A 26,508-nucleotide genomic window follows, 5' to 3' on the forward strand; every position below is an offset into this window, starting at 1 on the left:
TAAAGGGTCCCAATCTAATTCAACTGTAAGGAGCTGTTGAATTAGTGTCACAGCATGGGCCTGTGGAAATAGTCAGGGTTCACGCACTTAAAAAAAAATGCATCTCTAGATATAGATCTCATCCTACAGTCTGGAACGTATTTCCCTCTGCAGCTGTTCCCAAGAATGTGGGAACAGGTGTCGGTCATTTCACCCCTTTAGGCTTGTTCTCCTTGCCAGATCAATAAGATCACTGTTGATCTGTGACTTAGCTCCTTTGCACCATATTGTTTAGAAATCAAGTTCAGATATTAAAATCAATAACTGATGAAGCATCAACTGCAATTTGTAGAAGCTGGCTCCAAACATTTATTACACCATGCTTGTAGAAGTACTTCATAAATTGTGCAACTTAAGAGTCTGGTTCTAATTTTTAAGATAATGCCCCTAGTTCTAGACTCACCAGCCAGCACAAATGGTTTCTTCTATCTATTTCGTCCATTGCCCTTAATATCTTGAAAACTTTGATCAGCCTTTAGTGGAGACCACCTTGATGTCATATCTCAATAATGTTACCATGTCACAACCTTTAAGTTGAATTTGCACCTGTTAAGTTTGCAGATGACACCAAAATTGGTGGTATAGTGGACAGTGAAGAGGGTTATCTCAGAGTATAATGGGACCTTGATCAGATGGGTCTGTCGGCCAAGGAGTGGCAGATGGAGTTTAATTTAGATAAATGTGAGCTGTTGCATTTTGGTAAGACAAATGAGGGCAGGACATGTACAATTATTAGTAGAGCCCTGGGGAGTGTTGCCAAACAAAGAGACCTTGGGGTGAATGTTCACAGTTCCTTGAAGATGGGATCACAGGTAGATGGAGTAGTGAAGGTGGTGTCTGGCACATGCCTTTGTTGGTCAGTGCTTTGAGTATAAGAGTTGGGATGTCATGTTGTGGCTGTACTTTTAGAATACTTCATTCAATTCTGATCTCCCTGCAGTAGGAGAGATGCTGTCAAACTTGAAAGAGTGCAGAAAAGATTTACAAGAATGATGCCGAGGTTGAAGGGTTTGAGTTATAGGAAAAGACTGAATAGCTGGGACTAGTTTCCCTGGAACGGAGACTGAGGGGTGACCTCATAGAGGTTTATAAAATCATGAAGGGCACGGATAGGGTGAATAGCCAAGGTCTTTTTCCTAGGTTAGGAGAGTCCAAAACTAGAGGGCATAAGATAAAGAAGAGAGGGGAAAGAGGGGGACCTAATGGTCAACTTTTTCACACAGATGGTGATGTGTGTATGGAATGAGTTGCCAAATGAAGTGGTGGAGGTGGTACAATTACAACATTTAAAAGGCATCTGGATGGGTATATGAATAGGAAGGATTCACAGGGTATGGGCCAAATGCTGGCAAATGTGACTCGATTAATTTAGGATATCTGGTCGGCATGGACAAGTTGGACCGAAGGGTCTCTTTCTGTGCTGTACAACTCTAATTTGATCTTTATACTCTGACTGTATAAGTATACATATTTGGGTTATATACCTGAATATATCCTTAATCTCTCCTGTTTTATTCACATTGCATCTTAAAAGTTTTCGTGTAATGTCTAAAACACAATTTATGATTGCTATTCCTTTTATTTCTTTTTGTTTTGAAATACTGTCTAGAGTACCATTTCAAAAATCTATCAGCCTCCTCTTTAAATACTTTCAGTGATCTAGCCTCCACGACACTACTGTTAGAAAATTTTGGATATTCACTACCTGCTGGGGGAAGAAATTCCTTTAGATCTCAGTTTTAGAGATATTCTATAACCATGATTCCCAGTTTGAGATTACCCGATTGAGTGGAAAGATCTCAATATCTACCCTGTCAAGCCTTTGCAAAATATTCAATAAAATCACCCCTCATTCTTCTAAACTCTATAGAATAAAGGCCAGATCTGTTTAGGCATTCTTGATAAATCAACCTTTTTTACCTCATGAATTAGCTTGGTGAACCTCTTTTGAACTTCCTTAAATTCATGGACCAAAACTGTACACAGTATACCAGGTGCAGTCTCACCAATGCCCTGTACAGTTGAAACAAAACTTCTCTAGTTTTAAACTCCACTACAACCACCTCCCGCAGCAACACAGACCAAAATTCCATTTGCTCACCTGCATGTTAACGTTTTGTACTTCATCCAGAAGAACACCCTGGTTCCTCTACACTGCAGTCTGGTTGGGTCCCTCAAAAGGTCTTGCCTTTTGATTCTTCTACCCACCCTTTCCTACATTAAACCGTATCTGCCAAGTTTAACCCCATTCATTCAACCTACCTATATCTCCTTACAAACTCCTTATGACGTCATTACACCATGCCCTCCCATCTATTTTTGTATTATCAGCAAATTTGGATACACTACACTCCGCCTTCCTCCAAGTCAAGAATATTGATGGTAAAGAATTGAGTCTCTATGATTAGTCTTTTTGGAATTCCACCAGTTATGACTTTCCAACCTGAAACATACCCATTCGTTCCAACTCTTTATCTTCTGCGTATTAACCAATCCTCAATCCATGCTAAATATATCATCTCCAAAACCATGCCTTTTATGGGGCTCCTTAGGAATACCTTCTGAAATTCCCAATATATTACATTTACCTATTCCCTTTTATCAACTCTGCTTGTTATGGTCTCAAAGAACTTCAGAAAATTTGTGAAATATGCTTTCCCTTTCATAAAACTGTATTCAGTCTGTTTGACTGTGTTAATCTTTTCTATTTGTCCTGTAATTTCTTCCTTAATAATGTACATTCTCCCAACAACAGATGTTAGGCTAACTAACATATAGTTTCCTGTTTTATGTCTCACTTCCTTCTTGAACGCTGGCATATTAGCTGCATTCCAATCCACTGGAACCCTCTGGAATCCAGTGTGTCCTGGAATATTCCAATCAATGCCTCCACTATCTCTGCAGCCATGTTTAGAATCCTGGATGCATCAGGTCCTGGCAACTCTTATGCATTTAGTCCCATTAATTTGTCAAATGCTTTTTCTTTTGTAATGGAGACTTTAACAAGACCCTTTTCTCCCATTAACACCTTGCTTATCTGATATCCTTGGGATGTTTACAATGTCCTCCAGGTAAAGACTGATGCAAAATATTGGTTTAAATTACCTACAATTTCCTGATCCCTGTTGTCAATTCCCCTATCACATCCTCCTAGAGTCCCATGTGTACTTTAGCACTCTCTTTCTGTGTACCCACAGGAAAACTTTTTAAAATACATTTCTTGTTAATTTACTTTCTTTATCAATTTTCTCCCTTATTTTAAAGCTTTTTAGTTATTTTTTGCTGGTTCCTAAAATATTCACAACCCCTTGGACTTTCCCTAGTTTAACCTCTTTGTTGAACAGCTGCTATCCTTGGGAATAATGTATAGCTTCATGCAGATCACAACCATTTTGATACAGTGGCTCTAAACAAACAGTAATGCAGGATCAAGTTGGGATGTTGTGTAACCTAGACATTGTGGGAACTCTAGATATTCCCCTTTCCTCAGAGGCACCAAGGATAACAGTAACATCCATGTTCCAAATAAGCAATCCCATAAGAGATGAAGAATTGGTCTGTATGGTTCACAACAGTAAATGTATTCCATGAGTTCAGATTCAGAGTAGGGCTGGGCTGGTGTGGTTACATAAGCTTTACTGCTCCCTTGAATCATTTGCCACGTCGCTTCAGAGATCATTTCTCAATAATCTGAAGTTAAAGAACCTTTACTAAAGCATGGAAAGGGGCAAGTAAGAGGCCACAGAACTATACCAACGTCAAATATTCCTTCTGCTGCCAGACTACAAAAAAAGTTACATTTTTCTAATTCAATCTTGCAATCTGCTGTTCACAAATGCTTTGAAGGTTTGTTCAATTAACATTTTAGACCCTGCACTATAGTGGATTCTGTGTGTGAAAAGCAGTAGACTTTGGGGGGGGTGTTAAATGGCACTTCTCTTCTTCAAGCTTTCTCATGGGAGATGTTACTCCCATTCTCACAACAAAAACCAAATGTATTTTCAAACATTTAAGAATGGAAGAATGCTTCATTAAACTTAAATTCATGAAAGCAGCAACTAAGAAAACAATCCTTACAACCAAATTTAAATTCACAGAAGCAGCAGTTGGTAGATGAGAAATTATTAGACAGTCAATGGTCAAGCAGAATGTGACTGAAAAGAAAATTTTATTTTATTAGCTTTTCAATCATCCTAATATAAGATTGATTTACCACAAGCAATTTATAAGTGATAGATGCTGAATCTGGGATATCTTTCACAGTGTGCGTGACACGCTGATAACAGCTGCTTTGTATACTGTAACCAGAGCACTCCATGCCTTCTTTGCGTGCAAGTCCATCTGCGTATAAGAAAAATTTTACTTTAGCAACTAAAATCGTGACCCTGTTTTGGGAGACGCAGCCCACTTTCTTCATTCACCAGAGTAGCAGACAGCACACTGTTTTATCATCAGATAGTGTAGTATGGGAGGGGAGATCACAGGGAGCTGGGAGGGTGGTTATGCAAAAGGGCCAAAAAAGAGGAAAGGAAAAGAAACAATGAAAGTGAATATTTTTGATACCAGCATGCATTTTGGAAGCCCAACTAATCTGAAGGTTCATGAAAGAGACTACTTGCCTAAACCAACTTCCCAAAATGTAGCACAAGCATTTATTGTGGAACACCAAATAGATCAATAAATCAGAGGAAATTTAGAGTAAATAATTTTTACCTGAGAGGAAGCTGGTATTAGGGTTGTCAGGATTCTGTTTGCGTAAACAGAAAGGGCTTTCATGACTGTCAGGTGCCAAGGACACACTTTCATTCAGCAGCTCCACCAGTCTTCGCCTTCTGCGAAAGTTCATGCGGAACTGGTACAAGAGGTTACCATCCACAAAGCGGTGTTTGTTGGCCACTGTGTACAGAATAGTGAGAAAGGATAAACAGGATGGTGAAAGTGGAGGAATTAATTGCGCTGGTAAATACACAGGCTGTTTGTCAAACAACGCAATTTGAACTCTGAAAGGACAATTGACAAAGCAATAGCCACAAAGGCACAACAGGAGAAAAATATTAAAATGACTCTTTTTGCAAAAGCTTCAGTCTAGTAGTTCTAGACTGAACATCATCATTATGGAAATTTCTTGGTAAGATTTAGACAATTCCAGTTAATTACACCATGTACCTTACTTTTCCTATTACATGTAAACATTTCAAGTATTTTGTTTAGAGACATACATTGCACAACTGAGAATAAATGCTTGAAGATCAAAGGCTGTGTATTTACAAAATCAATTCAAAACTGAATGAATTTAAGACCTAATCATAACTTTTTGTTTGGTTGCAAACAGCAATATTTATATATGTATATACATATAAAAGCATACTTTGCAAGAAACTGTCCAATATCCAACACTGAACGAGAAGAAGACATTTCCTCTATTGCCTCCAGACTCCACCACAAACACCATTGACCCACACCCCCTCTATCTTTCCGAAACTTGCTGTCACATTTGTCACAAAAATGAGCTGCTGGCCACACATCTGTTTTGTCATCGCAAATATTGCTTCAATCAATTACGAAGGAATCTTCTTTTTCAGCTCCGCTACCTCACCTAAATGTCTTTCTCCCTCCTCTAACAGCATTCAACCAGGCTGGAGTCAACTTTACACACATATCCTTGTCTGACAATTGTATAAAATCACATTTTTGCACATGGACAGCTAATTGTAGCAGATTCTCCAGAAACGCATCCACATCCCAGCCCCATTCAATCCTAATTAAAATTAATCAAAAATCCTGCCATGAAAACAACATCACAATGGCAGTTGTAAATTTTAAATTCAGCTGCTTTAGAGAATAGCAACTGGGCTTCTGTCTGCTGTAAAGCTGGATGAACACAGCAGGTTAAGCAGCATCAGAGCAGCAGGAAGGCTGACATTTTGAGCCTAGACCCTTCATCAGAAATGGGGAAGAGGAAGGGGGTTCTGAAATAAATAGGGAGAGAGGGGGAGGGGGAGAGAGGATGGATAGAGGAGAGGATAGGTGGAGATGGGACAGACAGGTCAAAGAGGCGGGGATGGAGCCAGTAAAGGTGAGTGTAGGTGGGGAGTTAGGGAGGAGATAGGTCAGTCCAGGGAGGACGGACAGGTCAAGGGGGCGGGATGAGGTTAGTAGGTAGGAGATAGGGGTGGGGCTTGAGGTGGGAGGAGGGGATAGATGGGAGGAAGGACAGGTTAGGGAGATGGGGACAAGCTGGGCTGGTTTTGGGATGCGGTGGGGAGCGGGGGCGGGATTTTGAAGCTTGTGAAGTCCACATTGAGACCATTGGGCTGCAGGGTTCCCAAGCGGAATATGAGGTGCTGTTCCTGCAACCTTCAGGTGGCATCATTATGGCACTGCAGGAGGCCAAGGATGGACATGTCGTCTAAGGAGTGGGAGGGGGAGTTGAAATGGTTCGCGACTGGGAGGTGCAGTTGTTTATTGCGAACCGAGCATAGGTGTTCTGCAAAGCGGTCCCCAAGCCTCCGCTTGGTTTCCCCGATGTAGAGGAGGCCACAACGGGAACAGCGGATACAGTATACAACATTGGCAGATGTGCAGGTGAACATCTGCTTGATGTGGAAAGTCTCCTTGGGGCCTGGGATGGGGGTGAAGGAGGTGGTGTAGGGGCAGGTGTAGCACTTCCTGCGGTTGCAGGGAAAAGTGCCGCGTGTGGTGGGGCTGGAGGGGAGTGTGGAGTGCACAAGGGAGTCCTGGAGAGAGTGGTCCCTCCGGAAAGCAGATAAGGGTGGGGAGGGAAATATGTCTTTGGTGGTGGGGTCGGATTGCAGATGGCGGAAGTGTCGGAGGATGATGCGTTGGATCCGGAGGTTGGTGGGGTGGTACGTGAGGACGAGGGGGATTCTGTTTTGGTTGTTATTGCGGGGAGGGGGTGTGAAGGCAAATGTTACATACAATATTGCAAATTTTAACTCTGACTCAATCTTGGTAGAGCAAAAACCAGAAGGGAAAAGGTAACTGCACAATTCTGGAACTGAGCCATCATTGAGGAGGTTGTCAACTGTTTGGAGGCAGCTCTTAGGCTGCAGACAGGGGTACAGGGATCCAAATAGGCGTGGGTGCAGCAACAGTGACACGTTACCCTGTAGACCTATTCCTACCCCACCGTGCAGTGTCATGGCTGAAAAACCCTCTTTTTTACTTTAAAACCAGGTTAGGCCAGTTAGCTTAACTTCAGTAGTGGGGAAAATGCTTGAATCTATCATTAAGGGAGAAATAGCAAGACATCTGGATATAAATTGTCCCATTGGGAACACCCAGCATGGGTTTATGAAGGGTAGGTCATGTTTAACTAATCTGGTGGAATTCTTTGAGGACATTACTTGCATGGTGGACAATGGGGAACCTGTGGATGTGGTGTATCTGGATTTCCAGAAGGCATTTAACAAGGTGCCACACCAAAGGCTGCTACATAAGATAAAGTTGCACAGTATTACAGGTAATGTATTGGCATGGATAGAGGATTGGTTGACCAGTAGAAAGCGACCAGTGGAAAGCAAACAGTAGAGGTAAATGGGTGTTTTTCTGGTTGGCAGTCAGTGGCTAGTGGTGTGCCTCAGGGATCAGTGTTGGGACTGCAATTGTTTACAATTTACATAGATGATTTGGAGTTGGGGACTAAGTGTGGTGTGTCAAAATTTGCAGATGACACTAAGGTGAGTGGTAGAGCAAAGTGTGCAGAAGACACTGAAAGTCTGCAGAGCGATATAGATAGTCTAAGTGAGTGGGCAAAGGTCTGGCAGATGGAGTACAATGTTGATAAGCGTGAGGTCATCCATTTTGGTAGGAATAACAGTAAAATGGACTATGTTTTAAATGGTTAAAAAATTGCAGCACGCTGCTGTGCAAAGGGACTTGGGTGTCCTTGTGCATGAATCGCTGAAAGAAGGATTGCAGGTGCAGCAGGTGACTAAAAAAGCAAATGGAATTTTGTCTGCTATTGCTCGAGGGATGGAGTTTAAAAACAGGGAGGCTACGCTGCAGCTGTATAGGGTCCTGGTGAGGCCACACCTGGAGTACTGTGTGCAGTTTTGGTCTCCTTACTTGAGGAGAGATATACTAGCACTGGAGGGGGTGCAGAGGAGATTCACTCGGTTGATTCCAGAGTTGAGAGGGTTGGATTATGAGGACAGACTGAGTGGACTGGGATTATACTCATTGGAATTCAGAAGAATGAGGGGAGATCTTATAGAAACATATAAGATTATGAAGGGAATAGATAAAGTGGAGGCAGAGAGGTTGTTTCCGCTAGCAGGTGAAACTAGGACTAGAGGGCATCGCCTCAAAATAAAGGGAAGCAGATGTAGGACTGAGGTCAGGAGGAACTTCTTTACCCAAAGGGTTGTGAATCTGTGGAATTCCCCGCCCAGTGAAGTGGTTGAAGCTACCTCGCTGAATGTTTTTAAGGCAAGGCTAGATAAAGTTTTGAACAGTAAAGGAATTAAGGGTTATGGTGAGTGGGCGGGTAAGTGGAGCTGAGTCTCAAAAAGATCAGCCATGATCTTATTAAATGGCGGGGCAGGCTCGAGGGGCCAGATGGCCTACTCCTGCTCCTAGTTCTTATGTAAAACATTCAAAACACTGGTGCTCCATCTGACTCAACGGCCATTGCAGACTGCTGCTTCCTTTCAGTTGGAAGACATCTGATTGGCTCACTAGATTTGAGGGCCTGCTCACTGTCCTCCAATTGGATTACAAGCCCCGCCCTCAGTCTGTCTCAGGGAAAAGCACAACTAGTAACTTTTTAAAATCTTATAGCAATACTTCACAAGCTTTTCTGCAGTTCAAACACTAAAGTTATGTATGATAAACAACTTTAGACACTTCAAATTCTGGTGATTGCAGAGAAAAATTATTTTTTCACAATGGACATGGTGGACCCACTGGCAGCATTTCCCTGTGTGACAGCCTCCCAAGTAATTAAAGAAGTAAACAGAACAGCTCTTCAGATTGCAGTTACACAGTAGCACAACAAAGGCCTGAGACTGGCCGCAAGATCTGACCCACATGTCAATCTAGGATTGGGATGAAAAGCCCACAGGGAAACCCATGTCCTTGATTCTCGCCAGTACCAGAGTGCTGATGTCAAACCTCAAGTGGCTGAGTTCAGGAGAACAAAATCGGCCAAAGTTCTTGCTCCCAATCATTACTGATTCTAATGAATTTGTTTGCAACCTCTATGTATGGTTATAATCTCTTCTTTTCAACCCACTTTCAACTTGCAGCCCTGTAACAACCGTTCTGAATGCCCAAGAAATTGTCTTCATATGATCAACTGATACAGTGCAATGAAAAATAATAGGGCGTGTTTTTTAATTGAAGGTGCCCATTTAGAGCCACTAAGACCTTGGCAGTATAATTCAAGACATGCTGAGACACTGCTACGGAATCACCATCTGCAAAACTTGCTGACACATGCCTCTGCAAGTGACTGGGAGAAAACATTTCAGACCTGCAAAGCTGAGCAAAGGATTATATATTATGTCGGAAGCTTTGGGAACAATTTTATACAAGTTATGCTTGCGTTGTTCTAAGCTGAATTTAAATCCTGTTAAGTGACAAAATGCAATAAAGATTTATTTAAAATAAAAATGTCTTCCCAGCATAATTTCGGCTATTTGACTAAGAGATGCTGCGAATAACATGCACCGGTCAACACACCAACACACTCCTACAGTGTTTTTGTTTTTCTGTTTGCTTATTACGCTCAAATTCATGCCAGCATTTGGTTCTGTAAATACTGGCATCCAAGTGTCTCTTGCTTTTCCACCAATGTATTACAGAAGGCAAGGAGGAAATGCCCTCTTCATTAAATGGCCACAAGTTCTGGTAATGTGGAACAGAAATTGGAAGGACGGATCCTGGATGAATTTCTATTTGGAAGCCTTGGGACTCTTTGGCAAATTGCAATTGTATCATAGGTTGAGATCAAAATCAAGCTGGGCTTCCTCATCACTTCAACAGAGAGCTTCATGAAACTATTATGCATCAACAAACAGCTGAAGGCCAGGCCAGGGTTGGGGCAGTGCACAGATAAGTGACCATTTGCTCGAATTCTTTCTACCTGTTTTTATAATCGACCTGTTCAGCGAGTTATTACACACCTCGGGAATAGGTGGGATTTGAATCCAGGCCTCGGGGTCCAGGGGCAGGGACACCAGCACTGTGCCGCACTGGGGAAGAACTGCTTTACACTGCATGTCAAATGGCAATTAGTTAATCAATTTCTCACCATGTTGAATAATGCCATGTTCCAGCAATCTACAACAGAGCTGTTCCCCTTCACTCCTTAAGGCAACCTCTCCTTCTTGTATCAGCCAGTCGACAAATTCACTTGCTACAAAAGCACGCTGATATTTCACTCCTTCTTCCTCCCTTGTCTGCATTAGATAGTTCTCAGTGGTCATCAACCTGTCGTGACAAAGTTACAAATACAACCCTTGGTTTAAAATAGCTATGCATACATAAACAGCAACTGACCCAAGAGAGGAGAGAAACAAAACAGAAATCCATATATGAATGCAATCTTCAATCTAAGGCGAAACTTAAAATTGCACTGAACTTTCAGGATGCCACGATAAATTGTCCTTGAGTACGGTGATAGTTCATCAGTTTGTGTGGCAACTAGTATAAAAAAAGACAGACATTTATAATTTGTTGACTTAGAAAACCTGGATACAAGAAGGAGATGTACAATGAAATACTTTTGAGTAAATAAAAGTACAGACAACATTTTAAAGCTTCAATTTATTGATTTCATGCACAGGCACCCAAGATTTTATTTAAAAAAAAAACAACACAGGCAACTTCAGACATTGCATGCAGGAATTTGCAAAGAGAGACCCCTGCTAGTTTTCCGCAGCTTTGTTTGTACTGTCAAAATGAATTTTGACAAGGGACAAATAAGGGAGGAAAAGGAGGAGAAGGAGAAAGGAAAATTTATAAAATATAGGACATCAGCACAGAAATAAACTCCTAAGCCAAAAAAACTAAAAGAATACTTTTCATGTTCATGACAAATGTGAATCAAAATGAAAAATACTTCCACTTTCCCACCAAAAGCAGTCTGTGCTTTCTTTCATTTACAGAAAATGAAAATGTTTGTTAAATGAAACTTATTGTATCCTCACTAACAAAGTCAGAAAGAAGACTACATTTTCTAAAAATGTTAAATCATTCAGAACAGAAAAGCCAAACCAAACTCACTTGTTAGGCTAATACCATTTGTCAGTAGCTCCTAACCTTTTGGAACTTACGTATAAAGTTTTAGTTAGAACTCACTGCTAGACTATTTTCAGATTTAATTCAGGTTCAGCCCAGATCTTCCTGAAGAATAGGATGATCTCCATTGCTGAAAAATATCCTGACACAGCTGACTCTATGAATTACCCAGGAAGTAGAAACTTCTGACAGGCAATTACCCAGCATTTTGAATCCTACAAAAAAGTTCCCTCCTTGACCAGTTACCTTCCAGCCCTCTAACCATCCACTGATACCTGACACACCCACCTCCCCAGCTCTCTCCCACTTCCACCTGAAGAAAACTAATGCCATACCCCTCTATGACCTGACCCAACTCTATTGCCCCACTTTGGACCTGCCCAACAGCTCCACCACACTCTCCCATATTTCAAACTGAATCCCACTCTCTTCCCCAACCTACCCATTCTTCATTTACTTACTTCCTGCCTTACCCATCCTTCTGGCCTCCCTGCCTTACCCATATACCTGGCCCACTGATCTGCCACTCTACCGCCTTACCTCACCCAACTTCTGGAAATCATTAACGACATTGAACACAGATTTTTAATTAGTAATAGGTTAAAGGGTTATGAAGAGCAAAGTGGAGTTGGGAGGCTGAGATGAGATCAGCCATGATGGTTCTAAATGGCGGAGCAGACTCAAGGAGCTAAAGTATTGACTCCTGTTCTTAGTACTTATGTTCTGTTTTCAAAATAAGAAAAACTAAGAGACTGACAATTCTTGGGGGTCACTGAGGGGTGGAAATCCCATTTGAATGGAGTAAGCCCATAAACATATGAATTCGGAGCAGAAATCAGCCATTCAGCCCCAATAAATCGTGACTGCTGCGTCTGTGTTTCAAATTTCATGCAGGAGAAGCCAAATATTAATTCCCGAAGTTGCTCAACCCTCTAAAAAAGTTTTCTCTTCATCTGCCTTGAAAGGACGACGCCCAATTTTCAAACAGTGACCCCTATTTCACCCACAAGAGAAAACATCATTTCCACACTCTCCACCCCACCCCAACCTTGTTAAGACCATTTAGGATCTTATACACCTCTCACTGTTCTATACCACAGCAGAAACATACTCAGTCTGTCCATCCTCTGTTATTGCTGCAGCGTGGGCTTCTTTCTGGTGTGTAGGTGCTGGCTGGCTTTCCTAAAATCAAGCTCTTTGAAGCTTCTACCAGCCTATCAGAACAAAATAGGATTTCACTGTGGTTTCGTGCTTGTTTCCAAAATTTATAGGCATATAAAAGGATTACAACATTATCTTCATTTTTTTTTTGTCCAGTAGATTGAGTTTGAATGCAGGGTTTTCTTAAATTGTTCAATGCTTTTCCAGTTATACTAAAATGACTTTCATTGCCACTGTATGGCTGCTGAGAACTGCAAGTTAGAAATCTAGGTGAATGGCAACAGAGGATACATGGGGGAATGAGGTGACATAGGCGAAGAGAGAGATTGGTGAAGTTTATGATGAGTTTAAACAATGCTGTACTGGAGTATTTCCGAGTCCAGATTGACCTTTTTTTAAAGACCACCATCAAATCACCCGTGTCACTAATTACTGACTCTAGATTGAAAATCAAGCACTTAGTTTGCTCTGCACGTGAAATGTACTTGATGGTTAAAGAACCTCACAACAACAGAGACACTTTCACAAACAGGTCATCGTCTCGGAACGGTAATTCTAAATCTCTCTTCACAGATATTGCCTGACCTCCTGAACACTTTCAGCTTTCTAATTTGCTAGAAAAGACATCCAGAGCTGAATGTTATGTTTTTTGGCAAGCCTGAGCTGTGTTTAGTTTTCGAAGGGTTTTTCACCATGAGGCCTAGCAAGTTTCCTCACCCTATCTTATCAAACTTGTGCATTAATTGCCTGTTCCCACCTGACAGTGTCTCTCACATCCAGTTTCTGTCCCATCTTACCACAATTCAACAACTCAGCCGATATCTAGCCAAAGATTGACATCTTCTGTGCTATCTTGAAAATACCGCAGCCCACTTGGCCAATTCTGAGGCTTCCCTTCTCATTTGTGGACATGTCTGCAAGATGTCGGTAAAGGAGAAGATGGCACTGCAATCTACCAACATGAAGCTGGAGGTCCTGGTGGATGGGATTGTTCAGAAAAGTTCTGCCCTCTTCCCAGGAAACTGAGAGAGGAGGCCATGCCACCAGGCCCTGCAAGCCTGCTCTGAGCTTGCCACCTGGGTCAGTGACATCTCCAGGATGAACAGAAGAACAGGCAGCAGTTCCGCTGAAGGTCAATGATCCTCTGCACTCAGCCAGGGTTAGTGCCACACTCATCTCTCTGCCGGCTCACACACACAGTCTCTCTCTGCTACTGCACATGCCTCCCACAAAGGCTCATGTCCCACCACTCTCACCATCACCTTCCTCCCTCTTGCCCCTAGCCTCCCACAACACTAACCCTACATGCCCTTTGTCAATCCTTTGCAGCATCTCACCATCATCCCCCCCACGCAATGTTTAAGCACTGACAGCCATCCTGTGTAATCTTGACCCCAGTCTAAGTCAAGGCCCCCTCCTCACAAGGCAACAGTGAAACCAGGGGCCATCCTATCCAGAGGTGAAACCATACACAGGCCCCTCACTATTACTACTTAGGACACTGCAGAGTTGGGCATGCCATCCTCCGCTCCTTTCTACTCCATACTGACCCTTGTAAGTTCAAGCTGAGGACAGTCAAAGACTCTCAACATGTCCGGCCAATCTAGATACAAGCATCCCCAGGGTTACCAAAGCTCCAGGGGCCTATGGCATCTGCACCAGAGCAGGGAACACACTTAGACATGTTGAGAGGGAGAAAAAGATGAAAAATATACAGAAGCCACTTTGGAGAAGAGGGATATCTTGTTTGTCGAAAAAAGCACATAAATGTTATTGATTATAACTTTCATGCATTTACTTTTGAGTATCTCTATGCAGGTGCTTGATGCATTGCTACACCAGCTTGGCCAAATAAGAGGGCTGAGGTTTTACAATGTCAGCTACAGTCAGCAGGAAAAATATGTGCACATGGGCTCTGTGTGCGACTAGCATCTTTGGCCGTCCTGTTTAGATTTTTTTTATTCATTCATGGGATGAGGGTGTCACTGGCAAGGCAGCATTTATTGCCCATCCCTAATTACCCAGAGAGCAGTTCAGAGTCAACCACATTGGTGTGGATCTGGAGTCACATGTAGGCCAGACCAGGTAAGGATGGCAGTTTCCTTCCCGAAAGGACATTAGTGAACCAGATAGGTTTTTCTCAACAACTGGCAATGGATTCACGGTCATCACTAGATTCTTAATTCCAGATATTTTGTTGAATTCAAATTCCACCATCTGCCGTGGCGGGATTTAAACCCAGGTCCCCAGCCCTCCATCTAAGGTCTATCTCATAGAGTCATAGAGGTCTACAGCATGGAAACAGGCCCTTTGGCCCAACATGCTCATGCAACACAGTTTTCACAATTAAACTAGTCCCATTTGCCTGTGTTTGGCCCATATCCCTCCATCCTATCCCATCCATGTACCTGTCCAAATGTTACTTAAATGACAAAATTGTACTCACCTCCGTGGCTACCTTTGGCAGCCCACTCCAGACACTCACTACACTCTGTGTGAAAAGAATTGCCCCTCTGGATCCTTTTGTATCTCTCCCCTCTCTTCTTAAACCTATGCCCTCTAGTTTTAGACTCCCCTACCCTGTGGAAAAGCTGTTTGCTATTTACCTTATCAACACCTCTCAGGATGTTATAAGCCTCTATAAGGTCATCCGTCAGTCTCCTATGATCCAGGGAAAAAAGTCACAGGCTATCCAACTTCTCTTTGTAACTCAAACCTTCCAGTCCAGGTAGAATCCTAGTAAATTTTTCCTGCGCTCTTTCTAGTTTAATGATATCCTTTCTATAGGAGGGCAACCAGAATTTTATGCAGTACTCCAAATGTGGCCTCACCAAAATCTTGTACATCTGCAACAAGATGTCAAACTACTATATTCAATGCCCTGACCGATGAAAGCAAGCATTCTGAAAGCCTTCTTCACTACCCTGTCTAACTGTGACTCCAATTTCAAGCAGATATGAACCTGTACACCTCGGTCTCTTTGTTCTATAACACGTCCCAGAGCCCTACCATTGACTGTGTAAGTCCTGCCCTGCTTTGACACACCAAAATGCACCACCTTGCATTTATCTAAATTAAACTCCATTTGCCATTCCTCAGCCCACTGGCCCAATTGATCAAGATCTCACTGCGTTCCCAGATAACGTTCTTCGCTGTCCGCTATACCACCAATCTTGGTGTCACCTACAAACTTACTAACTATACCGCCTAAATTCTCATTCAAATCATTTACAGAAATGACAAAATAATGCATCCACGGATTCTACTGAGGACACACCCCCACCTATAGAGTTTACCTACTTGCTGCACATACAGTGTTTGTGCTGCGTAAGGTTCTGGTACATTGTACAGCTGTGAGATTCATGTAGCACACACTGCCATACAGCAATATGTCCACCATCCCCCGCTGCCTCCCAGGCTGAGGACTTCTGACCAACAACGCAAGCTGCCTGGTTGTGTGAGAGCGTTAATTGGCACAGAATGGCACAGCTACTAAGATAAAGCAAGGAAGACACGCTGTGAATAAGCATGTTGGCGCTAAGTGAGTGAGCTCTAACAGAGCAAGTCTGGGATGCAGCCCAGTCGTCTGTGAACTGGGTGCCAGACCTGTGTGCACAAAATGTACCTGCTGCAGCCTTTACAACGTTAGGTGCCAGTGTGCCATCCAATGCTGCAAGATTGCATGGCCAGCATCTCAAACAAGTCTTTGGAGGAGGAGGGAGTGCAGCTCTTGTACCTTACCCAGGGCTGCAGTTTGATCACAGGCACCATGGAAATCATTCAGAGCAAGTGGTGACCCGAACCCACCAGGTGCTTGCTCTGGTTTCCATGTTGAGTTTTCCCCAATGTCTAGCTTGTTTGGCAAGTTCACTGAAATGGGATTCTGAATATTAATGCGGCGTTAACAAGACATTTAACAAACAGTAATCCCTGTCAACTGGCATCTCGCCACAGCATAGTGAAAATCTTGTCACACTGCTTGTGAAAAATGTAAAACATGGCACAAGATGGTTGTGAATTCTTGCCATTTCTGCAGCACCTGTCACCATAGCCCATGTTGCTCAGACCCCTATCAGATTCTATCCTCAGTTGGCATCTTCCAAATACATCAGGATACAATATTTCAAAGTTGAGAAGATTGAGAGCGCTGCCATTGATAAAGCAGTATCAATTATTATGAGGCAATAAGAGGTCAAAAGGTCCATCTGAAATGGGATCTACCTACTTTTCGTATATCCTTTGGCCCCTTGTGAAAACCTGCACTTCACTATCCAATGGAAAAGTGCCATCATCTTTTCTGAAGCGGTAGAAGAGTTTGGCATCCTTAAATTCCTTATGTTCATCACAAACTGAAAAAAAAAACAGAAAATTTCAGGTTTAATACATTTTGGAGCACAGGTCAGAACCATTTCATTAGAGAACATGGGGCTGGATTTTTCATACACAGTCATACACAGCTAGCCTCTCCGCTCCTTTTTATTATGCAACAAAAGAGCTCTGCATTTCTGACAGGGGATTCCAACTGGGACTCCTTCAAAACGTACAGCCATACTTCCATTCCTACACCTCCCTTGCAGTGTTGGACTTTTGGGAAAGGACAAACCATGCCCCATTTATCAAAGCAGTCAGTCGCTCTATGCTAAAATCGAAAAATGGCCCAGGCCTGGTGGTGGTAGTTGGAACTGGGGCATAGAAGGCTGGAGGAGGTGGGGTAAGGTCAGGTCTCATAGTGGGCCAAGGCTTGGGTGGGGGGGGGGGGCATGGTTAAGTATCTGTGGGAGCGTAGTTTGAGGTATGTTTGGAAAGTCGGAATTGTTACTCAGAGTTCGACTATATATTTTAAAATCTTACATTCCCCGAGTAACTATTGACTTAATTTCCTCGGAACCCTCTGATGTCTGATTTAAATGGATACTTTCAGAACGTTTCAGGCACAGGGGAACACAGGGTTCTCCAATCATCAATTTCCCCAGAAATTTCTTTGACATCTGCTACGATGGGGATTCCACAGAGTCCCCAAGCGAAAATTTTAAGCTACACTGCAGAAATGACTGGCCATCAGAAAGTCCAGGCCATTATACCTGGGATGCTTCAGGAATGATTTATTTTATGTAACACAATTTTACACCAGCAGCAATCTACAGGAGATTCTTATCAACTCTGTACTTTATCCCATCAATCCTGCTTTCAAATTAACCATAGCCAGATCACAGCTGTTACCAGCAGAAACAATAAGAAGTAGGAGCAAATTATTGCAGATGCTGGAATCGGTACCAAAAACAAAAAATGTTGGAGATCACAGCAGCTCAGGCAGCAAGCATGGAGGGAAACATTAGCTTGCTTTCTCTCCATGGATGCTGTCTGACCCGCTGTGATTTCCAGCATTTTTTGTTTTCCGAAACAATAAGAAGTTCAGGAAGTGGTTTATAGATTGGTTAATGAAGAAAACAATATGGAGGCAGTGGTTTATTTTGTCCACATTGTAATGTTGAATTCCCAATAGTTTAAACGTGTGATGGGGTAATAAAAAGTCTACATGAATAACACCACATTTAACAAATTAAAGGAAATCAGATTCCTAGAACACTGTACATGCAACTCTCATCTTTACAAAATTCATTTCAAGCAAACAAAGTTTGTTTGGAGGTAAGAAAAGTATGTATTGAGAGAGACATGTACTTCCTTTGACAATGTGAACAGTTACGTCTTTTGCATCACTTACTTAGTTCTACTAACTACTTTTGACTAACCACCACCTTTACAGTAACTTAATTATTTATTGCATTTACAGTGAAGACAATGAAGAGGCAAACTTGATAGCAATCTAAATTTACCCACCCTTTATTAAATCCCAGACTGAGCAATGTGTGAAAAGGACTCTTCAGGAGATTTCCTGAACCGTCAATACAAATGTTGGCTGTGACCCCAACGTGGAGCTGTGTTTGGGGCAGCACGGTGTAAAACTGAATACAGCAAACGGAATTCTTTTTTGCCTAAAACCGGGAGCGGGTGGAGCAGGAACCAATCAGTTTCTCACATTGATCAAGTGATGCATTTGAGATGGAGCAATGTCAACAGTGAAAAGATACTTGTGGACTTCAGTATTTATTTTGAACACACACTTTATTTGACTTCCCGCAATCTGTAAAACTGTATTATAAACATTCGAATATTTTCACGTTGGAGCAATGTGTGACAACACATCAGCGCCCTGACAGACCGTACTAGGTATGACATGGGGTCAGTCTGACTTTGCACACTTCACAAACATGTAATGTAAAGTCATATTGTTTAACTTTGGTGTAAATCTTGCTGTACCATCCACTTATTAGTGCATACGGATCAAGATTATTTATATCAGAATATTAGCTGCTTGGAACGGCAAAAATTTTGGGACAGAGAAAGGAAAGCTATGGAAAAAGGTAGCGTGAAGTAAAATTGGGTTTTCTCATAATCACATTCACCAAATTTACATGTGACTTTTTATCGTAGGAAGCATACCCATTGACATTTAAAAAAATGATCTTTTGAATTGATTGATATTCATGCAAACATACCATGATGGATGACACTATGGTCCAATAGTTTCTGCACTAACTTGATTGCCATGTTCCTGTCAGTAGCGTCTTTGTGATCTAGCAGCCAATCAACTAATTCTTTAGCCACAAAACAATTTGGATAGGTTCTAAGGTGATATCGCCGATCTTTGATAACCTTTTCTTCATGAAGCCTGAGCCTGAAAGTAGAATTACAATAATTTATTGGCAGTGACCAAAGGTTTCTAAGCAAATGAAATTCAAGAGACTGTTGATTCAAAACACCCAGTGATTCATCCTAGATAACAAGGTGCAGAGCTGGATGAACACAGCAAGCCAAGCAGCATCAGAGCAGCAGGAAAGCTGATGTTTTGGGCCTCGACCCTTCTTCAGAAGAAGGGTCTGAAGAAGGGTCTAGGCCCGAAACGTCAGCTTTCCTGCTCCTCTGATGCTGCTTGGCCTGCTGTGTTCATCCAGCTCCGCACCTTGTTATCTCAGATGCTCCAGCATCTGCAGTTCCTACTATCAGTGATTCATCTTTACTGGCATAATATGAAAGACTTCAGAATTCAGTTAAGGGTTGAAAAAGTACAATAAAGAAAGCTACAGAAAAAGTAATGAGGAGTGGATATTCCAAATACAGAAGCACCAAGTACCAGAAACCAGATAAACTGAAACAATAGGCAGATAGAACAAAATTATATTTAATGGGGGAAAATGTACAAGGTAATGAGATTGGGAAAGAATTGATTCAAGGCAACAATGCAGTTCAGACAGACCGAGCTCAGTGAAGTCAGCAATGCAGTAATTAATCGGGGGTGGGGATATATAGACAGATCAAGAGCAAAATCCCCAATAGGTGTCAGCAACAAGGCTATGGGCCCAAGTGCTGGGAAATGGGTTTAAAACAGTTAGCTGGTTGTATTTGACTGGTGCAGACTCAATGAGCCAACTAACTTTTTTCTGTGCTGTAGACCACTTATAACTCAAAGAATTGTGACATGCCTGCATGCTAAGTCCTACTTGATCACTACATTACAGCAAGATTTTGCAAGTACTCATGGTGGTACAAAAAACACAATCAACCTAATGCCAAGCTGAGGAAACCTTATCTGTGATGAAAGGTTAAAGATCTGAGGATTGGTTGCTCTAGAGAGTAGAATATTCAGCGGAAATATTGTACAGGAAACTTAAATGAACTGTCATATATTGGAGAGTGCCAAAAACTAGAAACATGCAATGCAAGCTCAAATTTAGAATGAGAAAAGTCCATGGATTTAGCTTTGTCTCATTTGTAAGAAGGATTAGGAGCCAAACAGACAGCAAAAGACAGCTTGGGAGGCAACAAGAAATTAGGAACAATTTACGGGAAAATGAGAGAGACATTTTAGGAGGCAGATGATTGCAGAAAAACAAAAACTAATAACTCAATTTGTTACAATGCAACAAAGCCAATTAACCATAATGCCGCATGTACCTTGGACTGAAAGATTATAATAACATCTGAAGAAAGTCACCTCTACTTGAGGTAAAAAAAAATTTCCATCCCTTTCTCTTCCTCAGTTGAAACACTGTTTTGCTGCTCTCCTAGCACAAAAAATGTACAAGGAATCACAGGCTTGTAGATTAAGCAGTTCTATGGTAAATTATTTTTTAAAGAAAATGAATGGAAGAAATTCTGCTCAGCCACTGTTGTAACAGCAAAATTTTGAAAAGCCCAAATGTCATATATTCTGATACAAAATGGCACTTTTGTGTTACAGTCTGTAAAACCCAACCAGCCTCATTTTTTACTGCATAATGATATCTCCACAATGAATACATTATATTCACTTGTGTATGTAAGGAGTTCTTTATCCCATATTTTGTGAAGAACTACCAACAAAAATTCAAGTAGGAATTGAATGCCCTCTGATTTGAACATTAATAACTAAGTTACTACAACATGAATTTCCCAATGAACATTAACATCATGCCAGAACTTCTTTTTTTCTCCTATTTCCCATCACGGTCACATTTTGACCAGAAGACCTAAATCCTGTTTATATGACTCTACTACCACTAAATCGATAACCAACCAACAACTCTTCCTGGACTTTTATGTTAGTTAATATAACCAGGTACTGCTCCTTTTCAAATCTGCTGTCACCCTCTCTTTCAAAAACTTATCTTTGAACCCTTTGCCACTTTCCATATTCCTATCTACCTTTCACAACTCCATGTTTGAATTTCTCCAATCAGTGCCTGAAAAGGCCTTCAAAGTTAGAAATCACATTTCATTAGATTGTGACCATGCTACATAACCTCCACCCCATCATCCATCAGTACTGGTCTGTGGCTTTTGACTAGCTGATGAAACCATCCTCCCCGATTGTCCAGCCAATGGCACTGCCCCTGTTTGTTCCCACTCTATTGTCCCAAGTCAGAGGGAGAGACTCCCTTATGACTTCTCTCACACAAACTGCCCTGAAGCAATATTATCTGAAGACATCAGGTTCTGCAAGCACATTGATAACCACGGATGTGACTTCATTGTCACCTCTTTTGACCTCAATGCTGTCGCTAATTGGTCATACTAATTGTCCAACTTCCAACACAAGGACTTTCCCCAATTAATACCTTAGAAAGACTGAATCCTGCACCTCGGGTCCCAACAAAACTCCAACTTCCATCTATCCTGTGACTAAACCAGGCTGATAGAACTGACCATGTAGTGACTGAAACCAGCCGGACTTTGTTGACCACAAAGTCCTTGATTGGGGTTGTTAACCTCGGCCAATCAGGAAAGCCCTGGATAGCCAAAATAACCAGGAGATTAGAATCTCCTCAGTTCAGGAGACTGACTCTGAACTGGGCTATAGCCAGTGTATAGTGCACAAGGGTGACTTGGTGAAGGGATACTGGCTTCTGTGAGGTAATTTCAGATCCCAACTGATCTATTGACTTTTTAATCTTCTCAATCACCATGCCCACACAATTCCACTATGTAAAATCACCATTGGACCCTTATCTCAGACCTCAACCATGAAACCTTCAACCACGCCTTTGTTCCCTTTGTATTTGACTTTCCTACTGCTCTCTTAGCCAGTCTCCCATGCTGCATTCTTAGAAAATGTTAGTTTATCAAAAAACAGCTGCCATTTCCTAACCCAAACTCACCATTACCCGTGAGCACTTAAAGGAACAACATTGGCTACTCCACAGTCTTCTGGGGCCTTGCCTGTGGCTAAAGAGGTAACAAAAATCTAAAGCAATTGATGTGTTCTACATGGACTTCAGAAAGGCCTTTGTCAAGGTCCCACATGGAAGACAGGTCCAAAAGGTAAGAACCTATGGGATCTCAAGCGTGTTGGCAAGCTTGCTCCAAAATTGGCTTGCAAATCGAAGGAAAGGGTGATAGTGGAGGGTTTTTGTGATTGGAAGCCTGTGACCAATGGTGTACCACAGGGATCAGTGCTGGGACCCTTGCAGTTTGTTATGTATGTTGATGACTTGGATGTAAATGTAAAAAATGAACATTAGTGCTGATGTTGATAGTGAGAAAGAGGGTTTCAGGCTACAGTCTGATTGATCAGCAGGCAATTTGGGTGGAGCAGATGGAATTTAATCCTGATAAATGTGAAGTGATACATTTGGAATGTCTAATAAAGGATGGATTTACACAATGAATGTAAGTCCCAAGTGAGTACTGAGGAACAAAGTACTAACATCCCTGAAGGTGGCAGCACAGGTAGAGAGGGTGGTGAAGAATGCATACAGGAGCTTGCCCTCATTAACCAGGGTATAGAATATAGGAGCAAGGAAGTCATGTTACAACTTCATAAAACATTGGTTTGGCCACAGGTGGAATACTGTGTGCAGTTCTGGTCACCACAGAAGGACGTGATTGCACTGAAGATTCAGGGTTTTGCCTGGAATGAAAAAAGTCTCAATTATGAGGAGGGACTGGATAGGCTGGGCTCATTTTCTTGGAGCAGAGGAGGTTGAGGGGGGGATCTGATTGAGGTATTCAAAGTTATGAGAGATATAGGTAGGGTTGATAATCTTTCCCCATGGCAGATCTGTCTAAGGCCAGAGGGCATAAGCATAGGGTGAGGAGTAAATGGTTTAGAAGAAATCTGAGGGAAAAATTTTTCACCCAGAGGGTGGTAGATACATGGAATGTGCTGCCTGAGAGGGGTAGTGGGAGTAAGTACAAGCTCTTAAAATGCCGGAGCATTGTAGGCTACAGACAAGTGCAGGTAAATGAGATTAGTGTAGTTTGGTGCTTGTTGGTCAGCACAGAAATGGTGGGCTGAAGGGCTTGTTTCAATGCTATATGACCGTGTGACTCTAAATGCTACTTTTTTTAAAAAAAGAAATGCAGAACAGAGACTTGGAACTGAATCTTACATCTTTTTGGCTAAGTGCAAGCTGGGTTGAGTCTTTTTTGGATGATTTTTGGCTGTGAGGCCTAGAAATTTTTTATTTTTTTGGTCATATCCTGGCAAATTCACCTTAGTATCTACCTGCCCTGCCCCTATGGCGTCCCTCTTGTCTGATTGTAGTCACTCCGACGGGGTGGAATGTCCTCTTCTCCTGGGACTGCTAGAGTAGGCCACATCACCAGACCGTCCCAACTTGGCCTGAGGTTGCCACCTGAGTTAGTGCAGCCTCAACCATCTGGAGGAATGTGCGGTAGGAAGAAGATCAATGACCTTATCCACTCCAACAGTGTAAGTGCTACCGTCTTCACTCTCCTCCAAACATTCACACTTTCTTTGCTACGAGACCCACGTCCCAGGAAGACTCATGCTGTACAATTCTCACTGAGAAATCTGTAGCACCACTAGCTCTGCATGTCCTCAGTGCTGCCTACTCACTCGCTCAGGATACCTTTCCACCTGCACAAGAAATAGCAGCCACGCCATATGCTTTTATCTCCTTTAGTACTCGCTTTAGTCTCATTCCAAGAGAAAATCAACCCCAATGGAGCAGAAAATGTCAAGAGTGTGGTGGGCTGCCCAAATTCAGCTCCTCATACTTTATGAGAGGATCCTGATTCTGACTGAGTGACTGACCATATCGAACCCCCTGTGGAATTGGAAGGTGCTTGTGACTTATGTATTGGGACGTCCTGAGAAAAGGCTCTCTCCGATGACTTGCCTGAGGCCTACTGACTACCATCATGAGTTTCCTGGCTTTGTGTCTGCACTAAATGACATGGCAAGGCACTAATACCAAGATGTTAGTGCAAAAAATTCAACATCTTTTGGAGTAAGCAAGTAACCGGGGACCCATTCTGTCTTCCATATTGAGAATTCTTGATGTCTCGTTTGTTCAGCAAATTTCTTAAGATAAGAAGCTGAATATTAATGAGGTGAGTTGAACCAATAATAAAGCATATAACAAGCAATAATCACTCTTAATTGGCAACTTGCAGCAGACTCGTCAGAACTTTTCCTCGCGATGCGTAAAAGATGGAAAGATGATCCAGACTTTGGGATAGGCTACCGCCAGACTTCTCAGTAATTCTGCTCCAAATCTGACCATAGCTCTCGAATTTCAGGCCTCAATAAGATTCCACCCAGTTGCTATATGTACTCACATCTTTGAATGTGGTAAGCTACATAGGGAAGATTATTTAAAGAGGGCCCTTGGCTTTATAAGTAGAGGCATCGATCACACAAGCAAGGATTTATGCAAAATGTTTATAGAACAGCGCTGAGGGCCCAGATGGAGTATTATAGTCATTTTGGGGCAATACACTTTGAAAAGATTTGAATTGATTTGATTTATTTATTGTCATGTGTATTTTATTACAAAGCTATCAAGACCTTGGTGAGTGTAAAGGAGATTTGCTAGAATGGTACTGGTGGGGTAAGAAAGACTTCAGTTATGTTGAGAGATAAGAGAAACTATGGTCATTCTCCTTGAAGGCCAGAGGATGAAAGGAAAAATCGATACCAGATATGTCAATTCATTCTCAGCAGTACTACTCATACTGAAACCTGGAGGATCCCTTTAAAAGCTTCATTCCAATCTGGAAAATTCCACTCACCATTACTCTCCCTCTTCCTGAACTAACTTAATACAAAGTCTCTTAATGTTATGGTCCACATATTTTCCAAAGAAGTTACTATTTCAGTACTTTTATCAAATGCTTTCTGTAAATTCTTAAGACCAGCATCAACTGTACTTTCAATAACCCTTTCCATTATGTCATCAAAAAACTTAATCAGTTAAACAGATATGATTTGTATTTAACAAATCCATTCTGTCTGGCCCTTTTTACTCATACTTCTCCAGGTGAGAATTTAACTTTATCTTGGACGTTGGTCCCACTACTGACATCCAACTGGGATTTTGTTAGCAGGTTTACGGTAATCCAAATTTGAATGGTAACACTTAAGTCTTCTGATGTCACGGAAATGTAAAGGATGTTTAAAGATTGTGAACAGAGCTTAATTTTAAGCCATCTCAATGCTAGCTTCCTTCAATAACCCAGTTGCCTAGTTGAGATAAAATAAAAGAAGCAGCCTGCTATTGTTGGTAAAATGATCCCACACTGACAAATCAGATTAATGACTTCAGTCTGTGCACATCCAGTCATGAATAGTAATGGATAATTAAAAACTAACATGAAGAGGCTCCATTCCCATTCTTACAATGTTGGAGCCAGCACTTATGTTAAAGATGAGGCAGAAGCATTCACAACCATCTTCAGCCTGAGGTGCTGATTGATTTTATTGTTGTTGCATGCAGCGAGATACAGTGAAAAGTGTTGTTTTGCATGCTACACAGGCAGATCGTATCATACAAAGAAGAACAGAGTGCAAAATATAGTGTTCAATGGCAGGGAAGGTGCAGAGAGAGAGAGAGAGAGAGAGATCAGAATTAACATATGATAGGTCTGTTCAAAAGTCTAACAGCAGAGAAAAAGGTTGTTCCTGAATCTGTTCGTATGTGTGCTCAAATTTTCTTCTGCCCAACAGAAGACGGTGGAAGTGAGTATAACTGGAGTGGGAGGGGTCTTGATTATGAGTGGATCATCCATATTAACTTCCATCTGAGGTCAATCATCACAATGCCAGCTGACCACATTAGATAAATAAAGGGTTATGGGCCCATGACATTTCAGCTGTAGTGCAAAAGAGTTTTGCTCTAGAACTAGCCTCACCTCTAGCCAAGCTGTACCAGTTGAGCCTCTGACCTCTGGCCAATTTGAAAATTGCCTTGTTTTGCCCAGTCCAATATAAACAGGATAAATCCAATTTGGCTTAGTATTGCTTCATTAGTTTACTTGTCAATCATCACTAAAGTGATGGAAGGTGTCATCCCACAGTGCCGTCGTTAATATACTGAGCAGTGATGCTCAATCTAGGTTTCACCAGGGTCATTTCACTCCAGATCCAATTGGTATCTTGGTGTAAACATGAACAAAATGCTAAATTCCAGAGATGGTAGGAACTGCCGATGCTGGAGAATCTGAGATAACACTGTGTAGAGCTGGATGAACACAGCAGGC

At 41.9% G+C, this 26,508-nt stretch overlaps 1 protein-coding gene across 3 annotated transcripts in view; it reads right to left on the reverse strand.

Moving 5' to 3' along the window:
* The window catches only part of deptor (DEP domain containing MTOR-interacting protein), a 215,057-nt gene that overhangs the window by 19,253 nt on the left and 169,296 nt on the right, over nucleotides 1-26,508 (reverse strand). For all 3 annotated transcript variants that reach the window (XM_048595501.1, XM_048595500.1, XM_048595499.1), the window contains exons 2-5: nucleotides 19,023-19,201; nucleotides 16,691-16,814; nucleotides 10,316-10,494; nucleotides 4,753-4,935 (exon numbers count right to left, since the gene is read on the reverse strand). In XM_048595501.1, the coding sequence (XP_048451458.1) occupies nucleotides 4,753-4,935; nucleotides 10,316-10,494; nucleotides 16,691-16,814; nucleotides 19,023-19,074 (538 nt within the window). In that variant the 5' untranslated portion in view covers nucleotides 19,075-19,201. The remainder of the gene's footprint in view (nucleotides 1-4,752; nucleotides 4,936-10,315; nucleotides 10,495-16,690; nucleotides 16,815-19,022; nucleotides 19,202-26,508) is intronic.

This window comes from Rhincodon typus, chromosome 4 (genome assembly GCF_021869965.1).
Source record: "Rhincodon typus isolate 14 chromosome 4, sRhiTyp1.1, whole genome shotgun sequence".
Taxonomy (NCBI): Eukaryota; Metazoa; Chordata; class Chondrichthyes; order Orectolobiformes; family Rhincodontidae; genus Rhincodon; species Rhincodon typus.